The sequence below is a fragment of the Gossypium arboreum genome, chromosome 6, assembly GCF_025698485.1.
Source record: "Gossypium arboreum isolate Shixiya-1 chromosome 6, ASM2569848v2, whole genome shotgun sequence".
Taxonomy (NCBI): Eukaryota; Viridiplantae; Streptophyta; class Magnoliopsida; order Malvales; family Malvaceae; genus Gossypium; species Gossypium arboreum.
The window spans coordinates 6485449-6508124 of NC_069075.1; the positions used below are offsets into that span (position 1 = coordinate 6485449).

General features: G+C 33.3%; 3 protein-coding genes across 3 annotated transcripts; 1 reads left to right on the forward strand and 2 right to left on the reverse strand.

Moving 5' to 3' along the window:
• Positions 1-6772: 6772 nt before the first annotated feature.
• LOC128293754 (protein MAINTENANCE OF MERISTEMS-like) lies at positions 6773-7952 on the forward strand. The gene is made up of 3 exons (XM_053029260.1): positions 6773-7386; positions 7512-7596; positions 7707-7952. The coding sequence occupies exons 1-3, from the start codon at positions 6773-6775 to the stop codon at positions 7950-7952; spliced, it is 945 nt and encodes a 314-aa protein (XP_052885220.1).
• Positions 7953-9369: 1417 nt separating this feature from the next.
• Positions 9370-9918, reverse strand: LOC128293755 (uncharacterized). The gene has a single exon (XM_053029261.1). It carries the CDS (start codon positions 9916-9918, stop codon positions 9370-9372), a length of 549 nt encoding a protein of 182 aa, XP_052885221.1.
• Positions 9919-17496: 7578 nt separating this feature from the next.
• Positions 17497-20116, reverse strand: LOC108486025 (dnaJ protein homolog). The gene is made up of 7 exons (XM_017789847.2): positions 19859-20116; positions 19580-19767; positions 19139-19304; positions 18904-19045; positions 18528-18804; positions 18225-18423; positions 17497-18047 (listed from the first exon to the last, which is right to left on the reverse strand). The coding sequence occupies exons 2-7, from the start codon at positions 19727-19729 to the stop codon at positions 17725-17727; spliced, it is 1257 nt and encodes a 418-aa protein (XP_017645336.2). The 5' UTR covers positions 19730-19767; positions 19859-20116; the 3' UTR covers positions 17497-17724.
• Positions 20117-22676: the final 2560 nt, after the last annotated feature.

The following is a 22676-nucleotide window of genomic DNA, read 5'->3' on the forward strand; positions in this document are numbered from 1 at the left end:
AATTTCCTTGTCTCAACATATCAAAGATAATCATATATGTACATGTCATGAAACATATCATGCTCTTACTGTTTCTTCATAAGCATATATCATTCATTTCATTATATCAATATTTCATGCTCCATCATTTCCATATATTTTATGTATATTTATTCCGGTAATAGCTTATATCAAACTTAACATAAATTATATTCCATGTACTTATACTTATTTCGTTTATCTATCTTCATAATTATTTCATATAACCATTCGTCATCGATACATATTACACGAATATCAATTGTTCAACAGATGTTTAGCGTCTCCCATCCACGGTCTTATTTATCTTTGACATGATGCCATGGTGTCTTTCAACTATGGTCTTACTCATTTTCGTCATGTTGCCATGGTATCTTTCAACCATGGTCTTGTTCATTTCATATCACGTTGCCATGGTATCTTTCAACCATGGTCTTACACATTTCATATCAGTCGCCATGGTATCTTTCAACCATGGTCTTACACATTTCATATCGAGAGCACACTCCATGAACCTCATCCTTACAAGTGGGATTACCAGTCAAAGCTAAATCCTCAGTAATATAAACTCATAGAGTATTGTCTGGATTACCATCCAAAGCTAAATCCTGCAATGACAATTACTCTAATGAGCTTGATCCAATTACCATCCAAAGCTAAATTCAGACCCTAATTCGGATTACCCGTCCGGGCTAAATCCATTTTACACGTATTCTTCGGGAGGGCTATATCAGAATAGGATCATCAGTCCGGGCTAGATCCTTTTTACCGTCAATTCCTTTTCAGAGATCCATCGAGTTTTCCTTTCATTCAACTGGGATTTATTTTCAATTTATATAGAGTATTATCAATATTTCATCAAATATCATGAATTGAACATTCAAATCATATTTTCATCACATAACCACATATTTCAAGTATTTAAAATACAATTCAAGTTACACAAACTTACCTCATTGCTTGTTTGTGTTTATAATTTCATTAATCCGATATCTTTTCTTTTCCACGATCAAGTCTCATATTTGAGTCGTCCGGATCTTTATAAATAAATTTGATCATCATTTTCATTCATTTCATCTTCTAATGCATTTAATTAATGCTCTAGGCAAAATTACCATTTTGCCCCTAAACTTTTAATTAATGACGATTTCGTCCTTAGGGTCAGGAAAATAAAATTCTTGCAATTTAATCCTTATTTCCAGCTATTATTCTCATATATATTGATAACAGTCCATGAATTCTATAAAATATCAGAATTTTCCATAATTTCAACACTTTTCAATTTAATCCCTAAAACATGTTTTCCCCCGATCTTGAACTAAATTAATAATTTCATTCAAATTTGTAATTTAAATAATAAAATAATCCATTTCATGCAATTTGGTCATTTTTGACATTTTTACAAAATTACCCATAAAGTTTTACTTTTATTCAATTTAGTCCTTAAGCCTAAAATATGCAAATTAGCCATGCTTAATGAATATTCATATATGTTTTCCTCCTCCTCCTCTCCATTCCACATCCTTGATGTATGTAGCACACTTGTAAGTAACATTATCTATAATCTTTATTATTTACTTTTATGAATATTCAAGCTGTCCATCTATGTCATAGTCACTAAATTATTTATATCTGGAGCTATAGGACTCCAAATTAAGATCCACTAATTTTTCCTGAAACTAGACTCAGATATATTCTTACCATAAAATTTTCAGAATTTTTGGTTTATTCAATAAGTACATTTTATTCTTTAAAGTTACCCCTATTCTGCTGTCTGACAGTTGTGACCCTTCTTCACTAAAAATTAATTATCTCCTTGTACAGAATTCGAATAATGTTCATATTTGTTTCTATTGAAAATAGACTCATTTAGAATTCTAAACATATAAATTTAAGCCCCTAATTATTTTTATCCAATTTTTTTATGATTTTACAAATTCAGAACAGGGGAACCCGAAATCATTCTGACCTTGTCTCACAAAATTCCTCATATCTCATGATTTAGAATTCCATTGCTTATCATAATTTGTTCTATAAGAAACTAGACTTAATAAGATTTAATTTCATATTTTATTCATCCTATAATTAGATTTCTAAAATTTTTGATGATTTTTCAAAGTTAGACTACTGCTGCTGTCCAAAACTGTTTTAGTACAAGATATTAATTACCATGTTATAACATCCTTATTTTCTTTTTCTACACCAATTCTCATCACTTTCTCTTATTTTTTCTTCACTAACATATCAAGAACATAGGACCTTGTGTAAGAAAACTCCACTATAACATTATTTCCATGCTTTATCAATAATAACAAACTTAAAAACATATTGAAATCTTGATGTACTTACCTTTTCTTATTTACTTCAATCTTTAACTTGATTTTTCTCTCTCCTCCAGTTCAATTTCTTGAATCCAACTTGATATTCTTGCTCCCCATCATCTCCTTGCTATCTTTCTCTCTTGATGGCTATAGAAATTCTTTCAATTTTTAGGTGAAAATAATGAATTTTTGGTGAAAGGACTAAATTGTAAAGAAAGTAAACTTATTTTCTTCTTCTTATCTTACGTTAGTTTGCATGGAAAAGGAAATGTGTTGATAATTCTTCATCTTTCCTTCCTTTTATACTAAATAAATAATAATATAATAATAATAAACATCTCATAAAATATTAATAAAATAATATTTATCTAATTAATTAATTTAAAATATCATCAACATAATCATTACATTCTAGAATTCTCTCTCTTACTAATTGACCATTTTTCCCTTCATAATCTTTTAGAATTCCATCCTTGAGTCATCACTTAATTTGGTAAAATTGTGATTTAGTCCCTCATAATTTTTTTACCTATTCAATTTGGTCCTAATTCATCAATTTTTCTTGGTTTCTAGATCATTCCACCCTTAAAATATTTGCACCATTAGTCCTTCAACTTTTTTATATTTACACTTTAACCCCTTAAATTTTGAGTATTTACTCTTGTGCAACAAGACTTTTCTCATCTTTGCAATTTAGTCCTTTCTTGAATTAATATATCATAATATACTTCTCAATATTGACATCACTCAAAAATTCCCTTTTTGTCACTTTATTTCCTTATTTTACTATATCACGGATAATATTTTACTGTAAAAATTTTCGGGGTATTACAGAAGCCCATTGCAAGACATCTATAGTGAGGAAGGATGTTTGACCAAGACTAGGTGATCACAGGATAGAACATAGGGGTTAATAGAAGAAAAGTTCCTCCAAGGGCTATCTTCAACGGACAGTCCTTTCGGTAGTAGAAGAGGATATGGTTCGTTAGGAACTATCTACTAATTTAAAATTTCTAGAAGATTAGAACAAGGTGCACTAGCAACTTTGGGCTAGTTGTAAAGTACGAATTTGCCAGGATGATAGGGCATCTAATCGGTTAGCTTATCGTCATTATTAGAATGATTAGTTGGACTGGAAAAAGTGCTAAAGCGAAAAATTGTTAAGGTTAATCTAGTATGGGATGAACGAATCAAGGTAAGGATCTGAATTTAAGAACATAAATGAAAGTCAGCCAGTAGTAGGCAACGAACCTTATTCTCAAGTTTATGGCTGATTGTGAGAGAGTAAACTCGCTAGAGTATAAAGGAATCTAAGATGAGGCGGTACTAGACCAGAACCATAGAGGATCATTTTCATAAAGGTCATGTTTACGTCCAAGATGGAGAATAAGTCTTCTAGTGATGAACCAAAGGGCAAAGTGTCGACCACACCGGTGAAATCTGGGAAAGGCTAAAGACAACAAGGGGTTTGAAATCTCTGCTCAAAATTGTTACTTAAAGATTCTGAATTATTGTTATAGCGCTGTTTTACGGAATATCACTAAGTTCATTTGAAATCTCTACAGGCGAATTTGAGGGTTTGGCGTGGAAGTCATACATGTGTATAGAGGGCTCCCTAAGAGGCCACGTCTTGAGGATTAAGTTGAAAAAAAAAGTTTAAATTTAGAATTGTAAATACTACTAAGATTGTAAGGCAGTAACTTTTAGAAGAAATGTTTCTTAATATAGTTTAACGTGCAATTTAAATGTTTAAGAATATAATAAGATTCAAATAAGAAATTTCATCAATTTATTTGGGTCTTTACATCATCCAGTACCTAGACCTAGTGATTGGGTTGGGTATAGGGTGTTACAAGTTCCACCTCACTAGAAAAGGATGGTTCGTAAACTTGATACATAAGTTTGACATCATAATCATAGGGAAAATCTAAAGGGTTTTCTAGTATAATCACTTTAATCTTTTTCTCCATCTCCACCAAAGGCAATATCATTCTGAAACCTGTGATGGAGTTAGGGGCAAGAGGACTTTCAAGGGAGGAGTGACTTTATCGGTGGACAAAAGGTGAAGGTCCTTTCAGGTAGACAACGATTGCTATGATTAAATAACTCATTAATAACTACAATCACTGCCACCCTGACTCAAGTTTTACCTTCTCTCCATTGCTACAGTCATTCCCCCCTGATAGGTCTTCTTGCATCCAACTCTATCACATGTTTTAGGTAGAAAAGTTAAGGATACTACTTTTGCTGGAGAAGGAGAAAAATATTAATTTTATTATACTGGAAAGCCCCTTAGTTTTTCCTTATGATTATGATCTCAAACTTATGTATTGGGTTTACAAACCATCCTTTTTGTGGTGAGGTGGAATTTGAACCCGTGACCATAAAACCACTATCAACTTGGCTTCTAAGTTATACTCTAACCGGTGATCGCACATTAACATCCGTCAAGTACGAGCCCTAGTTATATTTCAACTCGAGACTGTAGAAACATCGTGAACTCGAACCTTGAATTGCAATGTGATGGGCTTCTGAGGCAATGATTCCATCCCGACACGACAGATAAAATGTATGGGTCTCCGAGCGCTATCGCATCACCGCCAACTCAAATATACATTTTAAGCTTTCACAATATCTTCCTCAAACGCAAACAAAAATAAATCTTTCTCCACGAATTTTGAACCTTAAACCCTAGACAAAATAAAAATCTTAAAAAACCCTAAACGAGGAGAGAGAAAATAAAAGTGCGTCCAGCAAGATGTTCAGCTGATAGGGTAGGAAAACGTATCCTACAAGGTGTGCTTTCAGCCACATAAGCAAAAAACGCGTCAACAGGATGCATTTTCACACTCTCTAAAATCGGTCTATTTCCTTAAATATGCCAGAAAAAGACGTAAAAACCTTTTTATTTTTTTTAAAAAGACATTTTTATAAAATTTAGTCTAGAAGTCCTAACAACAAAATATCCAACATAAAAAAAAATTAAAAGAAAATTTACCTTCATGTGAAAAAACTGAGCAATGAAATCAAAAAATCGATTCGAACTAATATATTCAATTAAGTTCGATTTGGGTTTTATATTGTTCGATTCGCTTCATGTTTTTCACATGGAACTCGTTTTATTAAAGTAAATTTTACATTAGAGTAGACATATTGTTTCTTGAAGGTAATAATTATAATGGTAAGCATTATTCTAATTTTAGGAAAATAGTTTTAAATTTTTAATATTTTATTTATAAAAAATAAGTATTCACGTCTTGTCAATTATATATATGGTTAATGTATAAATTGGTCACTATACTTTAGATAGAAATTGAAATTTGTTACTATGTCTTGCCATTGTACTTTTAAATTAAACTTTGAAATTATCATTTTATTTCAACTCTATATTAAATTTTGTCACTTAACTTTTATTTGAATGAATTCTAAAACTAAACTTTGATTCCTAATATTTAATATTTAAGTTAAATAAATTTAAATTTAATAAAATATTTTAAATATTTATTTAAATAATATAATTAATTAATTAATTTACATTATATTAAATATTAATAAAAACTATTATTTATGAAAAATAAAGTATTTTTATATATTTTAAAATTTTCAAGTCTTCTATTAAATCAAAATCCAAAGTTAATTTATACTTTTTAATAATTTTATAAAGTAATTTAATATTCACTATTAAAATATATTTGAAATCATTTTACCTATTAATTTTTTCAAAGCATTAAAATAAAATTTAGTAGTAAAATTTGGGCAAATTACCAATAAAAGCCCCTTTTTTTTTAAATTTACCGAAATGGGCCAGGTCAGAAATTATTTATCGGAATGGTCCAGTTTTTACAAAACGCGTCAATGTCGTAGCGTTGGCGGGGAAAAGTAAAAGCGCTTCCTCAAGGCGCTTTTTCACGTGACGAAAATGCTTCCTTGAGGGCGTCTTTACATCACGGCAAAGCGCTTCCTGAGGAAGCTTCCTGTTTGAATAGTAGCAACGGCTACTTTTTTGACCGTTAGTAACCCCCCCAACGGTCCAAAAAAAAAACTATAAAACCCCCCACCCCTTTCATTTTTTTCACACTTAAATTCTTTCAATCTTCAATCTTTCAAAATTCTCTCAAAATTCTCTCAAATCTCTCAAATTTCTCTTAAATTCCTCTCAAAACTCTCGTTAATTTTTTCAAAAAAGCTCTAATTTTATTTTTTCTAAATTTATTTTTTAAAATAAAAAATTTGATCGTGTTAGCAACGACCGGAGAATTGATTCGCTTCGATGATAAACACATATCCGTCGAACAAATGCAAATGGTAAGTGTTAAATTTAATATTTAAATATTATTTAAGATTTCTATCATTTATGAAAATTTAAATAATTTTTATTTTATTATTTCTTATAAAAGTCTGTAGATCGGATATTGCAATGCTATATCCGTAACATGACTGGTCCTCCATTACCGTTGATAGAGGATTACCTACGGGAAGCGGGTTTTTGGCACGTGGCGATGATAAGTCGAGGGTGCAAGTTGGACCCGAAACTTATTAGTGCGTTGATAGAAAGGTGGAGACTCGAGACGCACACATTTTATCTTCCATGTGGAGAGTGCACTATCACTTTGGAAGACGTGCATTTGCAATTAGGATTGCTGGTGGACGGGGACGCAGTCACTGGTTCCGTTCATTCTGCTGATTGGGGAGCGGTATGCTACGAGCTTTTGGGTGCTATTCCGGATAATATTAACGGAGGTCGGATCGAGATGGGCTGGTTACGAGACACATTTCCAGAGCCGGATGATAATTCTATCGAACTAGAAAAAATTCAATATGCTCGAGCATACATTCTTCAGATAATTGGAGGTTATATGATGCCGGACTTGTCACGAAACCTTGTACATCTGAGATGGCTGCTGAAACTTGTTGATTTTAGAGCAGCTGGTGAATTTATTTGGGGGTCTACCGTGTTGGCAACACTGTACCGGGAGATGTGCAGGGCTACGCGATGGAATAAAGCGAAAATTGGAGGTTGCCTATCACTACTGCAATCATGGGCACGGTTTATGTCCTCGAGTGGATCACCCATATACATTCCCACTCATAACGAGGTAAATTTTATATTAGATTTTATAATTATTATGTAGATTTAAAATATAATCGTATGCTAAAAATTTATTTAATTAGGTGGAACCATTCGGCAAGTTATGCTCGATTACTTACCTGTCTTGAAGATATATGGCTTCTATTAGAGCAACGGTCGGAAGCACAAGTAAGTATTAAAAATATATATATACATACATAATAAAATAGTGGATTCGTATTTAGTATTTAGTATTTAGTATTTTTTATTTAACTAATATTTCCATCATTTTTATATAGTTTCAATGGATACCATACGAGGATCCGACAATTCGGGTAGTAATTCCGGATGAATACTTGCAAAATCCGAATGCTTTGCACGTGAAGGTCCCATTGGTCAACTTTGCTATTGTGGAGATGCACCAATCAGACAGAGTATTACGGCAATTTGGATTCCAACAACCGATTCCTGTGGCACCTGAGGTGTTGGATGATCATCACGAAATCGACTTACGCCAATTGCATACGGATTGGCCGAGATTCTAGTCACACTATATCCAAATATGGGAAGATCGGTATGATTATATACCTACTCGGGAACCGATCATCGTTCCAGAGTTGGCGTGCATGCCGGAATACATGCCATGGTTTAGGATCCATGGCAAGCCATATTTACTATCAGAAGAGGAGAGGCAGCAGCAATTGCGTGTCCAAAGGGAACGACGTAACCCTTTAAATCCTAGAAGAAGGGACAACGACGCAGACCCATCAACAGCGCCCACACAATCACCTGACCCAGCAATAGGACCTACACAGTCACCGGGCCCAACAGTTCAACCGTCGACACCCACAGCACAGCCTCTTCAGATGATGCCAGGTACGTATCCTAACCCTTTTATGTATCCTAGCCCTTATATGTTTCCTTTTTCTAGTCCCATGGCAGATTGGAATGCATGGCCCGGTTCATCTCCATTTCCGATTACTCCGAGTGGAACGCTGATCTATAGGCAGTCGTCGCACGAGAGATCGTAGGAGGGGCCGTCGGGGAGCTCTTCTTTTTACCAATCCCGATCACCTTATGGGTTTCAAACACCTCCGCCATTAATGATGCAAACACCTCCACAGTCACTATTCTATTAAGGTGGGTCATCCTCCCAACACCCACAACCAGAATCCTCGCCGGAGTAAGCACAACTCTCGCCGGAAGCTGGACAAAGGAGGAATCCAATGCGTAACCTTCGACGACTTCCATGTGGCACTGAATCCGACTGGCACGGACATTGATTTTTATTTTAATATATTTGTACAAACATTTTGAATCTTTTATATTATTTCATGTAATTAGATAAAATGTTGTTTTAAATAAAGTAATTGTAATTTACTTTTATATTTTTAATAAAATAGAAATTATTTTAAATAAGGCAACATTTTGAATATTTTTATATTATTTCATGTAATTAGATAAAAGGTTGTTTTAAATAAAGTAATTATAATTTACTTTTATATTTTTAATAAAATAGAAATTATTTTAAATAAGGCAACATTTTGAATATTTTTATATTATTTCATGTAATTAGATAAAAGGTTGTTTTAAATAAAGTAATTGTAATTTACTTTTATATTTTTAATAAAATAGAAATTATTTTAAATAAGGCAACATTTTGAATATTTTTATATTATTTCATGTAATTAGATAAAAGATTGTTTTAAATAAAGTAATTGTAATTTACTTTTATATTTTTAATAAAATGGAGATTATTTTAAATAAGGCAACATTTTGAATATTTTTATATTATTTCATGTGATAATATAAAAGGTTGTTTTAAATAAAGTAATTATAATTTACTTTTATATTTTTAATAAAATGAAAATTATTTTAAATAAAGCAATATTTTGAATATTTTTATATTATTTCATGTAATAAAATATAAATAATACAACATATTGACAATTACAACAACTATCAACTATTGCGATTTGGACATGATCTACTTGTATGGCCTGGGTTCCTACACCATCCACATAACTTCTGTTGATTTGTTGTTTCTCGGATATCCATATTGTTGCGTATTCTAGTCGAGCAAGGTCGACCCTTTGGTTTACGCCGCAACTCTCTATCCGGTAACAGCTTAAACAGAGCAAGCGATACAGAGGGCCTCTTACGCTCATCTGGGACCTGTAGGAATATGTGTCTCCACATGTTGTACATGTATTCCAATCTGTACACGTCGTCGACATAGCTCATGGGATCCATACGAAGATTTTGACACGCTGCAATTACATGAGCGCATGGATAACAAAGTGCGTCAAACCTCCCACAATCGCAAGTCCTATTTCTTAATTGTACACGATATTGCCCGCCAGTAATACCTTGGTGCGGTTTGTCAAACTCTGTCACACGAAACCATAAGTTGTCTCGATCGTGACACACTGTGTACATAGTGTTCGCCCGTGCCTTCGCCTTGTTAATTTCTTGCAATACCTTTGCGCACCATACATGGCCTCCCTGCATTTGGCCTGCATAACTCGCTGCTCGTTTCGAAAATAGTGCCGCTAAACGAAAATATGTCTCTCGCACAACTAATGTTATCGGTAAATGACGTGTTCCTTTCAGAACAGAATTTATACATTCGGCCAGGTTTGAGGTCATGTGACTATATCATAAGCTGCCGTCGTATGCTTGTGTCCACTGTTCGACGGGTATATTACATAGGTAGTCATGGCCCTCTTTGTAATGACCCAAATTTTTACAGTTATCGGGAAAGTGAATTTTCGGGTCTCCATTTCTAAAAAAATAGATTCATAAATATTTATTAAAAATATTTACGAAGTCAATTGAGTGGTTAATTAGACTTTAATTAAGTAAATTTAGCTTAATTAAGAGTAATTAGTGGAAAGGATTAAATTGAATTAAGTGTGAAAGTTTAATTATAGAATAAAGAAAATTGAAGGGACTAAATAGGAAATAAGCCAAAAAGGGTGACAAATGTATGGTTAAAATAAGTTAAATTTGTACAAATATAAATGGTACACATGTATTATACATGTGTATTTACTTATTATATAAGTAAAATAATAATAATTAAAGTATATTATATTAATATTATTTTATATTAATTAATTAAATAAATAAAAGTTATGACAAGTGTAAGGTGATAAATTAATACATGTGAATTAATAAATATACACATGTATAAATAATAAATATTATAATAGTTTAATAATAAAATAAAGAAATGAAATAAAGAAATAAATGAAATAAAAGAAATGAAAAAGAAAAACAAAGCAAACGAAACAGAGAAGAACAGGGGAGAAAGAAAGGAAAGAAAGAAAGAAAGGGAGAAAAGGGAAAATCAAGGTTTTGAAGCTTTAAACTTTAATAGGTATGCCAATATAGCCCTTTTTACTTAATTTTGATGTTTTAAAAGCTTTAGAACAAAGTTTTGATGAAATTAAGTTGATATTTTGAAAGTTATTAGATTTATAAATATTGTTCATGTTGAGTAAAATGATGAATTAAGGGCTAAATTGATAGAAATTCAAGTTAGAAATGAAATAAGGATTGAATTGTAAAGTGATTCATAAGTTTTATGATTTAAGGACTAAATTGAAAGAATTTCGAAATTATGGTTTTATGATGAAAATAAATAATTATGTCTAAGTTTGGTTAAAATTTAGTAGAAATAAAGTATGAATTATGATAGAAAATTAAGTGAATTTAGTTAGGATTAAATTGAAATTAAAAGTAGAAAATCAACATTTTGCACTAAGACTATTTTGGACAGCAGCAGTAGTTTAAGTTTGAAAAATCACCAAAAATTTTAGAAATTGAATTATAGGATGAATAAAATATGGAATTAAATCTTATTGAGTCTAGTTTCTTATAAAATAAACAGTTTAAGCAATTGAATTGTAAATTATGAGATATAATGAATTTTGTGAGACAAGGTCAGAATGAGTTCGGGTTCCCCTGTTCTGACTTTGGAAAATCACCAAAAATTGGAGAAAAATAATTAGAGGGTTAAAGTTATATTTTTAGAATCCCTAATGAGTCTATTTTTAGGAGAAATCAACGGGAATATTATCCGAGTTCTGTACTGTGAGATAATTAATTTTTAGTGAAGAAGGATCGAAACTGTCAGACAGCAGAATAGGGGTGAATTTAAAGAATAAACTGTACTTAATGACTAAACCAAAAATTCTGAAAATTTTATGGTAAGAAGATTTGTGAGTCTAGTTTCAGGAAAAATTAATGGATCTTAATTTAGAATTCTGTAACTCAAGATATAAATTAGTAATGTATTAATGATTATGAATTGTATTAATTTGTAGTCAATGTCGGCTAAGAAAGGACAAGACAAAGTCAACGGGAGTTAGCTCGAAAATTACGGTTTGTATTTCTATAACCCGAACTTAATTTTTAATTATTGAATTTATTATTTATTATGTATGGTAGGTGCATTGATTAAATTATTTGAAATAAAATGAATATTGATTGAAATTGAAGGGTGAATTTGAATTGAATTGAATTGAATGGAATGGAATGGAATTATGATTAATTGAAATCTGTATTGGTTGGATATTGAAATATGAGAAATTGTGATTGAATTGAAAGCGAATTTGAAATAGAAAAATGATTTGAATACCCTATTAGCTAGTCGGATGAGTCGGATATAGTTGGCATGCCATAGGATTTGAAGTGTTTAGGCAATCGAGTGCCATCTTGGTGTGTTTGGTTGAATCAGATATCCGCCAAGTCCGAGTCTTGTTAATAGGGTAAATATGAATATTAAGTAAAATTGGAATAAGAATTAAATTTCCTATTAACTTGTCGGGCTAGTCGGATATAATTGGCATGCCATAGGATTGGAAGAGTACGGGATTTATCGACTTTACCGATCGGGCACTTTATGTGTCGTATTTTAGGCACTTATGTGCTAGTTATCGTTATTCGCCATCGCCATCATATCGATTCGGCATTTTGTGTGTCGAATATTGTTACTGTTACCGTTACCGATTCGGCACTATGTGTGTCAAATATTGTTACTGTTACTGTTACTATTCCGGATTTGTTCCGATGAGGTACTTTGTGTACCTTACTGCTACTTTTACTGTTACGTTCCTGTTCCGGCTTCGGCCGATGAGGCACTATGTGCCGTACTGGTGTGTTGGTTGGATCCGTATCCGCTCGAGTCCGAGTCATGTTAATAGGAGTAAATAAAGGTATAAAATAACCGATTATTCTTGAATAATTGATCGTTACGGATAATTGATCATATGGATATTAGATTCTTGAATAATCGAATATTACTGAATAATTGATTATTACTGAATGAATGACTGCTACTGAATAACTTAATAGTTACTGAATATCTGATTTTACTGAATAATTGACTGTTATTGGATAACCGATCAATTAATCGATACTGAATAACTGGTTATTATTGAATAATTGATTATTACTGAATAACTGATTGTTACTGAATAAATAATTATTCTGAGTGTTAATGAGCATTACTGATTGATTAATTGCTATTGAAAAATAATAAATGATTTGAAATTTAAAGTAGACCAAAACATTGGTTGGAAAGTGAATGTTTGAATTCTCATTGAGTTTGAATAGTTCAATATATATAAATTAATATGTTTTATAATTGTTTTTAAGTGTTCAGATTATAGAAATACCACTGAGTGTATACTCAGCGTACGGTTTGTTTCCATGCGCAGGTTAAGTTAAGGCTAGACTGTTGAATCAGCATTCTAGGCCGATCCCGAATTCAATGAGGTAAAGTATGTTGAGTATTGATAATGGCATGTACCTAGGATGTTTAATGAGAGTCATTTAAGTTGTAAAAGTATTGATGAAATAAGTAAATTATGGTTGGCAACGGTATATAGTATGAATTTTGAACTATAAAAAAAAATTCGTATTGATTCTAAATTAGTTCCAAATTGAATTTACTGTCCATATTGGACCGCGAGGGCCCATTAAAGGGACGACATCTTAAAACTAGGATGAGTGTGAATATTTATTTTAATTAATGACTGAAATTAGACTGTACTGACTGGTAATGTCTCGTATCCCTGTTCCGGCGACGGTATAGGGTTAGGAGACGTTACACTCTTCGTTAAATGAATGGAAAACTGCTAACATCTCATGAAAACGGTCCTTACTTATCTCATACCCTGCCAATAAAAGTTGATAACGAAAATTACATACCACTTTTCCATTTAAAATAAATTCAATATTCCAAACGAAATTATATTAATAGAGATAAAGTTAAATACCCATGTTGGCCACTTGCTGTCGTTCACCTTTAGATGGATATTGTCTGTAGTAGTTGGAAGCAATGTACCTTAGGCAATACCGATGGTGTGTGCGATGCCATAGGCTTCCTTGTCGTTCAATTGCAGCTAGTATCCCGGTGCCTCGATCCGATATAACGCATATATCAGGTTGGGGGCAAACATGCATCATTAACCTAAAAAGAAAGAAATCCCAGTCATCAGCTGACTCCCCCGGTGTTATTGCAAACGCAATTGGAAGGATTCTTCCACTACTATCCTATGCGATTGCTAGCAATAGCCGATGGGTATATCTACCGTACATAAAGGTACCGTCAATTTGTACCAATGGCTTACAATATGAAAATGCGTCTCGGCATTGCTTAAAGCTCCAGAAGAGACGCTGAAATACTTGGCATCCACGGAGCAATCGGTTGTTGTAGTATGCAGGTTCAGTTTGAAGGTCTGTTATGCAACCTGGGACGTATCTCTCTAGCACTTGACACCACTGCCATATTTCATTATATGAAGCGTCCTACCCACTATACATCATCTCTAAAGCCTTCTGCTTAGCTATCCAAGCCTTGCGGTAAGAGGACGTGTACCCCATTTGGTTACGAATATTGGCAATTAAGACTGGCACTGAAGTCCTAGGATCTGCCTTCACCGTAGGTAGTATTAAGCTAGCTAACATAGCTGAATCCATCTTGGGATGATCTTGTGAAATACCTATCAACGAAGTACGTTAAATAATGTAACATTACATAATAACAGTATTATTCAAAAACCTTAAATACTGTACTTGCAGCACATGTATGTGGACCTTTATACTTTTTTATCTCCCACAACCCTATCATTTTCCTCAATGAGGCGTAGATTTTCTATGAACAACTTCCGTCTTACACTACACACTTCGCATCAAACTTATCGAATTTAGATTTAACCACGTGGTAGTTAACACCGTTATTGATGCTATGTCGTTTCAATGCACCAAGAAAACTATCCTTATTGGAAAACTCCTTACCAACTTCAAATTCACTCGAATCCAATAACGAACTTGTATGATCACGCGTTCTGTGTGGTAGATCTGGAAACTCCAATGCTTCATCTGCAGATAGATCAACATTATGCATGTGGGCTGGAGGCGAGTATGCCCTGAATCGTGGATCTTCTTCTTCATCTGAACCCCTTTCAACATCTTCAGGTTCAGTTGGAATAGGCTCCGGTTCAAAAAATAATCCAACTTCTGTACCATCGCGGCCGGGCTCTCGAGGTGGATCCACATCGGACTCATCATCTAACCCACAATCATCTGCGACGTATGAGGTCCCCTCACCGGTGGACGTCATAGGGAGTACATCATCCCTTCTTCTGGGCGTTTCATAACGTCCCAAATTGGATTTAGATTGCCAAGCACTATAAGTTGATGTCGTTCCCCAGTACGTATTTCCAGTATCAAACATCGACCCACCTAGGTGCATGTCCCATCCACTAACAGAGTGTCGTGCAGGGGTTGTGTATTCCATACCGCTACCAAAAACCGGCGGTTCCGTGTTATGTAACCCACTAACGGAGTGTTGGGCAGGGGTCGTGTATTCCTCTCGAATAGCAGCCGCAAATGTATCATTTAGCGATGCAAATTGTACATATAACTCAATATATGGTGCTCCACTAGCAAGATGAGTCTGCACCATTGCCTCCAAGCTACGAGCACCTTTGATGTCGAACGAGTTATATGTTACTGGATCAATAGAAGCACAAAATCGATACCTAATAGACAACACTTTCATTGACGTCGTTCCGAATATTTTACGCCTAATCCTTTTACGAAGTTCTATCGAATCTATGTTCTGGTTAAAAACCAGTCGTATTGTATTCTCCGAAAAAAAAACAACACCGTTCTTGGTGTGACGAACCTCACCATTATAGTAAATAACAGCACTAATGCGTTCACTCATCTTTAATTTTTATCCTTCTTAGCCTCTCTATTTTTTTTTTTTTTTTGCTGTAAGTTATGCAACCTGAGAACAAGATTTGGCTCATTTATAGCCCAAGTTATTTTAGAAACCACTATAGCAAAAGAGCGTCCACGTGGGAGCTTCTTTCAGTACTTTTGCTGAAAATGCATCCTGCTTGAAGCGTTTTTGACACTATTTATGCAGACACGTCTTCTCAAAATTATTTTTTCAGAGACCACTGTAGCAAAAGAGCATCCACGTGGGAGCTTCTTTCAGTAATTTTGCTGAAAATGCATCCTGCTTGAAGCGTTTTTACCACATTTGCGCAGACATGTCTTCTCAAAATTATTTTTTCAGAGACTACTGTAGCAAAAGAGCGTCCACGTGGAAGCTTTTTCAAGATTTTTTTCGACAATGCATCCCGCTTGAAGCGTTTTTACACTATTTACACGTATACCGCCTTCTCAAAATTATTTTTCAGATACTACTGTAGCAAAAGAGCGTCCACGTGGAAGCTTCTTTCAGTACTTTTGCTGACAATGTATTATGCTTGAAGCATTTTTGACACTATTTGCGCAGACACGTCTTCTCAAATTTATTTTTTCAGAGACTACTGTAGCAAAAGAGCGTCCACGTAGAAGCTTTTTTAGATTAACAAATAATTTAATTAAGTTACCCTAAACCCCAAACTCTAATTTATTTGATTTTTTTTCTTAAATACCTTAAAACCCTAAACCCTAAACCCTAAAATCCTAATCTAATTTTTTTAAAATTTATAATTAATTTACTCAAGTAACCCTAAACCCTAATTTATTTGATTTTTTCCTTAAAAACCATAAACACTAAACTATAATCTAATTTTTAAAATTAGTAATTAATTTAATTAACAAACACTAAACCCTAATTTATTTAATTTTTTCTTTAAAACCCTAAAATTTAAAAATCCAAATTTCCCAAAACCCTAACCCTAATTGCAGAAAACCTTAATAAAAACACGGGGAAAACGCTTCCTCAAGGAAGCGCTTAGCCTACGTGGACAGAAAGCGCGCCCTCAAGGAAGTGTTTTCTATCCACATAGACAAAGCGCTTCCTTGAGGAAGCGTTTTCCTGCTTTTTCCCCTGACAATGCGCTGACGTGAACGCGTTTTGTAAAAACTGGCCCATTCCGGTAAATAATTTCTGACCTGACCCATTTTGGTAAATTTAAAAAAAAACTTTTATTGGTAATTTGCCCGTAAAATTTTATTTAAAAATTTAAAATTAGTGAAAATTAATTAAAATTTAAAATCTAATGACTAATTTTATAAAAATTGAGTGGTAAATTTATTTATATTTTTAAAATATAAAGATTTAATATCAATAGTGACAAATTTCAGCATCCACTTATGGTATAATGGCACGTTTACATTATAACCCTTATATAATTAATTAAACTAATTAAATGAAATTAAATGAAATAACAAGACATTAGATATATAATTGATTTATGCATTTGTTTTACTTTTAACAACTTCCAATGATTCATCAATTTAATAATTTAATTTAAAACAATTTTAAATGATCTTATAAGTAATTAATTTAATTATTTAATTTACTTTATAAATGTATAAAAAATCTAAAGCATGTATTATAATTATTATAAAAAATAAAAATTATATCTTTTTAAACCCGAAACAAAATGATATTTGTTTGTTTGTTTTTTTTTCCCTACAAAACCCAAATTTACTAAAACTCCATTATTTGGATCTTTTATTTCATAAGGTTTTTCTCAATTTTTGTCCAAAAACTGAACCAAACCCAATACGTATTGGGAGAAGAATCCTAAATGAACAAAGAACAATAAAAAGTTGTGCATAAATCTTTGCATACTTAGAAAGCATATCAGGTTTCAAAGCATATAACACCATTTCAATTACTAAAATACTTGCACTATTAAAAACAAAAAATAAAGGACTACCAAAACACAACAATGTTTTGAGAATCTTACTCTCAAATGTTCTTTCTTTTTTTTTTAACCACAGTACATTCCATCGCCAAAAACCACCGTCTGTGTCTCGGACATTCGGCTTTTTTTATCATTGCTGAGCGCATTGTACTCTCTGCGCACCACCATGCATGTCCTCATCTTCATCATAAGCTTCTTGTTGAGCTTGAGTCTGTTTCCTACGCATCACTTCCTCAATGTTAACATCATGCAGGGTTGTTTCCTCGCACTCATCCAGCTCCATGTCAGTCAGCTGAACCGATGCCTTGGGAGGAAGCACAGCCTCTAGTGCCTTGCACTGGTCCGGGGTCAACGAGTCAGGGAAGTCAACAGTGAACTGAATGTACAGTTTACCTCTCATAAATGGCCTCTGATAAATCGGCATTCCTTCATCGTTTATTGCTTTGAATTGATCTATGTTAAACAAAGAGAAATCGTCAATCATACATAAAGATAAATATCGACTACAAGCTATCAAAAGGTCAAATGGCAACCTATAAATGAAAAGAGAGTTCGTCGACAACTACTGACAACCATTAAAGCTGCAAGTAAAGACATTTATCATAGAAGGGTTCGCAGAAAAATCCTCACCAGGCTTAACGACTTCCCCAGGTTGGGTTTTAATGAGAAGTTGTCTGCCATCTAAGTGAGTCAGTATGAACTGAAAGCCACAAAGGGCCTCAGTAAGTGCCAATGTATGCTCTACAAATAAGTCATCACCCTTTCGTTTAAATTTAGGATGATCTTTCTGTTGCAGGACGAATACAATGTCCCCAGTAACCGTATCGGGCTGCAAAAGAGCAAAGTTTCATAATCAACCAAGTTAGCAACAAGATTAGTTGTGGATTTGTTACAAAATTGCAGTCTTATTTTAAGAGATTATCAAATCTTTACCGCTTCATCAGCTTCTCCTGGGAAAGTAATCCTTTGTCCATTCTGCATACCCTTCTCAACAATAACCTCCAAGACTTTCTTCTCTTGCACAACCTTATCACCTTTGCATTGTGGGCAACGATCCTTATCGTTGATGGTTTCACCAGTACCCTTGCACTCATTGCAAGGATGCTGCATTTGTTGGATCATGGAAGGACCAAGGTGCCGAATGGAGACTTTCATTCCTGAACCTTGACAACCGGTACATTTCATTGATGCACCTGATTTAGACCCTTTGCTGCAAAAATTTCATGTAAAACAATTTCCCTTAACAAAGACCAAAGATCGAAGCAGTCTAATCTATAAATACCATACATTACTCAATTCAAACACTAACCCCTTGCACTTGGAGCATATTACGTTTCGTGAAAGAGAAAGCTTTTTCGATGTTCCATTGTAGAGATCTTCCAATGATACCTTGAGGGGATGGATTACATCCTCCCCCCTTCTTTGTCTTCTGCCTCGGCTGCTTCCACTAGCTGCATTCATAACCGAGTTTTAGGTTCCGACAGATTAAAAGGAATACATTTTAATCTCCAAAACTGTAAACAAGTTTTAATTCAAAATCTCACCACCAAAAGGATTGCCACCAAAGAATGACTGGAAGATATCGAAAGGGTCATGGCCACCGCCACCGCTGCCCATCCCTTCTTTAAGGGCGTCCTCACCATACTGATCATAAATCTCACGCTTCTCCGGGTCACTCAGCACCTCATAAGCTTGAGCCAACTCTTTAAACTGAATTCCAACACACAATGCATAATTGTAACAAGCTAATTTTCCAGACAATTGAACAAACACATAATCCAACAAATCCTAAACCCCAATGTTTTTAACCATCCAGGAAGTAATAGGACTTCAATTTCACCATCCCCTTCAACCAAATTAATTAGAAGGAATTTGAAACAGCATAAAAATCAAAATCATATACTAAAACAACAAATCAGTCAATAATTGCCCCAATCAAAGAACGCCCAGTTCAGTCAAACACATAATTAACCGAAAAAACTAACCTTTTCAGGATCGCCGCCTTTATCGGGATGATTCTTAATAGCGGCTTTTCTATAAGCTTTCTTTAGATCATCTTGAGAAGCGTTTTTCGATACTCCCAAAATCTCATAGTATTTGGTATTATCGCTTTTCTTCGGTGCTCTCCCAAACATGTTTTGATATTTTTATCCGATCTGATCAGATCAAAACCCTAAAAAGCCAGAATGAAAATTCAATAAAACCCCAAAAAAAAAATTCAGATCATAAGAAAGTAGATCAGAGATTTAAAGAAGAAAACGAACAGATCTTGAACCAATAAGCGAGAGGCGAGACGGCTAGTGAGGCAGAAAGAGAGAGGGGGAAATGGGTGGCCAGAGATCGAGTTATATGGGGTGAAAATGGACGGTCCAGATCTGAAGTTGAAATGTTAGGAGAGGTTGATGATGAGAAGGAGAAGGGTGTTTTAAATTCATAAAAATTGGAAAAGTGATATCATGGAAGGATCTAGAATTGTCCACAGATGTCGAAACCAAAAGAGGGCCAATCTGAGCCGTTGATTTAGTCTATTTGTCACTGTTGAATACTTGAATGTTAAACAAGCTGTGAGTGGGTGGGAGTTTCTTCGTAATGAATTCAAGGACCAGCTTTTCTTTTCTTTTAACTCATTTTCTTAATTTTTTTTCCTTTTTCTTAGTAATTAAATTTTATTATTAAATATTTAATCTAAATATTTGTTGAGAATAAAGTTTGTTATAAAACTAAATATATAAATATTATCTTTTATTTAATAATGCTAGATTCATAAATTATCATTACATTTTTAATAAAGTATTTAGTAAATCAAACATAATAATGTGACTTTCGTGGGATTTTAATTAATACATTTTAATGTATATCAAATGTTGTAAAATAACTTTCTTGACAATCACATCCCCAACAATCATATTTCAAGGGATCACATTCCATTGGGATCATAAAGTGGAAAAGTACCAAACAATACCTTTGGATAAATTGCACTCGTGGTTATTTAATTATCAATAAGTTTCTTTTTTTAATCATTTAATTATAGAAGTTTACAGAATAGTCACCTACGTTTTAGATTTTTTTTGTCACACAACCATTAAATCTAATAGAAAGATGATGGTGACCTGACATAATAACAAAATCAGTCCTTATCATTTACATATTATGGCAGTTTGATCATAATTCTAAAAAAATAACTTTTGGCGTTTGCCTAATGTGTCAGTTTCGTCTTGTTGACAGGTAGAGTCAACAAAGAGGAATAGACAGTTATGTTGATGGCAATTCACCCTAGACTGGGGCAAATAGCCGCTATTCTTGGTGAGAATGAAAAGAGTTGGGAGGATAGCTTGGAGTTGGTTTCAGAAGAAGATTCTAAGTATACTAATGAGTGTTCTCTGATCTATCAGGTGTTGTGATTAGGCTTATATATGGGAGATAAGGGAAGGCACACATATCTTGAGCTTGTTGGCGGTAGAGTCATATCTTGTCTCCTTGAAGTGGCAGTAATGTGACATTCTAGGTTGATGATAAAACATCTAAGGATAGTTGAGTAATCAATTGGCCTGAGGTTCTATGAGCATTTGGTGGAGATGGTTTAGTGAAGGTTCATCACAGTGTTACCTGATGCCTAAGGTTCGCCCGAAAAAGACTCGTGTATGGTATGTGGTTCACTAGCTGGGAACATGCGTAAGGGATTCATGGAAGTGGTATAGCAATTGCCCTTTAGACGATGGGAGGTTATAAAGTGACCTTCATGAGTCGACAGAGAAACAAGGTTCACCAAGTCTATTGAAGGGACAAGTTCAATGATGTCAGCTGAGACTGACTTGGATTTCATTCATGTGATTTCATATAATTTTAAAAATTAATAATTTGTAAAAAGTTATAAATTGGGAATTTTGAGAATTTAAAATTTAAACTTACCATTTAGAGCGGACTCTAAATGTAGATGTAGTGGGGAAGTTTTAAGAGCATGCATTAGAATGACAGCGCGTCTGTTGAGTAATCGAGGCAACCAATATTGGTGACGCAAGCGGGTTACATGTCTTGCCATAGTGGTTAAGTTCTGTTGTTTGTTGTAAATCATGCGTGAGTGTCATGCGTGTTTGCTCTGCTATCACGTACTAAGGGCACATTTGGTTGGAGGGAATAGAATAGAGTTGTAATCAGTAATTCGGTTGTTTGGTTGAATGGAATGGAATAGAGTTGTAATTGTATTCTTGTGTTTGGTTGAATGGAATAGATGTTGTAATAGTATAAAGAAAAAGACTTAAATAACCAAAATGCCCTTAGTAGAATTTTTTTAGATAGATGATTATTGTTTTTAAATTTTAATAAGGTTATTATTAAATATAGTTTAATAAATAAATAATAATTAATTTAATCATATCTTAACATGATTATTATTAAATACAATTTAATAAAATAATATATAATTTAATAATTGTAATAACCCATTTTCAAGTGAAATGGGAACAAAGTGGTTTTGAGACCATAAATCCGAGCCGAAATAAAATTTATTTTAATATTGTTGCATGGTCTGTATTATAATAGGAATGTTATATGAAAATTCTGATAATAAAATTTTATCGATTATGTGTTTAATTATGGAAAGGACCAAATTGCATAAACGCAACAAGTTGAGTTCTAGTAGCTATAAGTACCAAATAGCTATGAAATTCAAAACTTGAGGTCCTTATATGGAAATTAGACCATTAAAGAAAAGTTAGTAGCTATTTTTAATGAATCATCCATGGAAAATTAGAAAAAGGCAAGGATTAAATTGGAAAGTAAAAAAATTAATGGATGATAAATAATTAAATAAAATATTATCATTTTATATCATCTTCATCCCCAAAATATACATGAAAACCCTAGGAAAGAGAAAACAAGCTTTCTTGGCATAATTAGGTAAGTATTCTTGTCTCGTTTTTAGTAATTTTTATATTTTTGAGATCGGAATAGCTTAATTTATCTATTTTGGGGGGTTAATTTGAAAAGATATCAAAGTATAGAAATTTTTCCATGGATGAATATGCTGGAATTTTAAAATTTATGGTAGAAAATGAAAGGTTGTTAATAGATAAACAACTTTTA

What these genes read in the sequence shown, in the direction of transcription:
- LOC128293754 (XM_053029260.1), top strand. Translation starts at nt 6,773, where the DNA reads ATGACTGGTCCTCCATTACCGTTGATAGAGGATTACCTACGGGAAGCG. An exon ending in CTACTGCAATCATGGGCACG is followed by an intron (nt 7,387 to 7,511) that starts GTTTATGTCCTC and finishes TTATTTAATTAG; the next exon opens with GTGGAACCATTCGGCAAGTT. An exon ending in AGCAACGGTCGGAAGCACAA is followed by an intron (nt 7,597 to 7,706) that starts GTAAGTATTAAA and finishes ATTTTTATATAG; the next exon opens with TTTCAATGGATACCATACGA.
- LOC128293755 (XM_053029261.1), bottom strand. Translation starts at nt 9,918, where the DNA reads ATGCAGGGAGGCCATGTATGGTGCGCAAAGGTATTGCAAGAAATTAAC.
- LOC108486025 (XM_017789847.2), bottom strand. Translation starts at nt 19,729, where the DNA reads ATGTTTGGGAGAGCACCGAAGAAAAGCGATAATACCAAATACTATGAG. An exon ending in AAGGCGGCGATCCTGAAAAG is followed by an intron (nt 19,305 to 19,579) that starts GTTAGTTTTTTC and finishes GTTGGAATTCAG; the next exon opens with TTTAAAGAGTTGGCTCAAGC. An exon ending in ATATGCTCCAAGTGCAAGGG is followed by an intron (nt 18,805 to 18,903) that starts GTTAGTGTTTGA and finishes AAATTTTTGCAG; the next exon opens with CAAAGGGTCTAAATCAGGTG.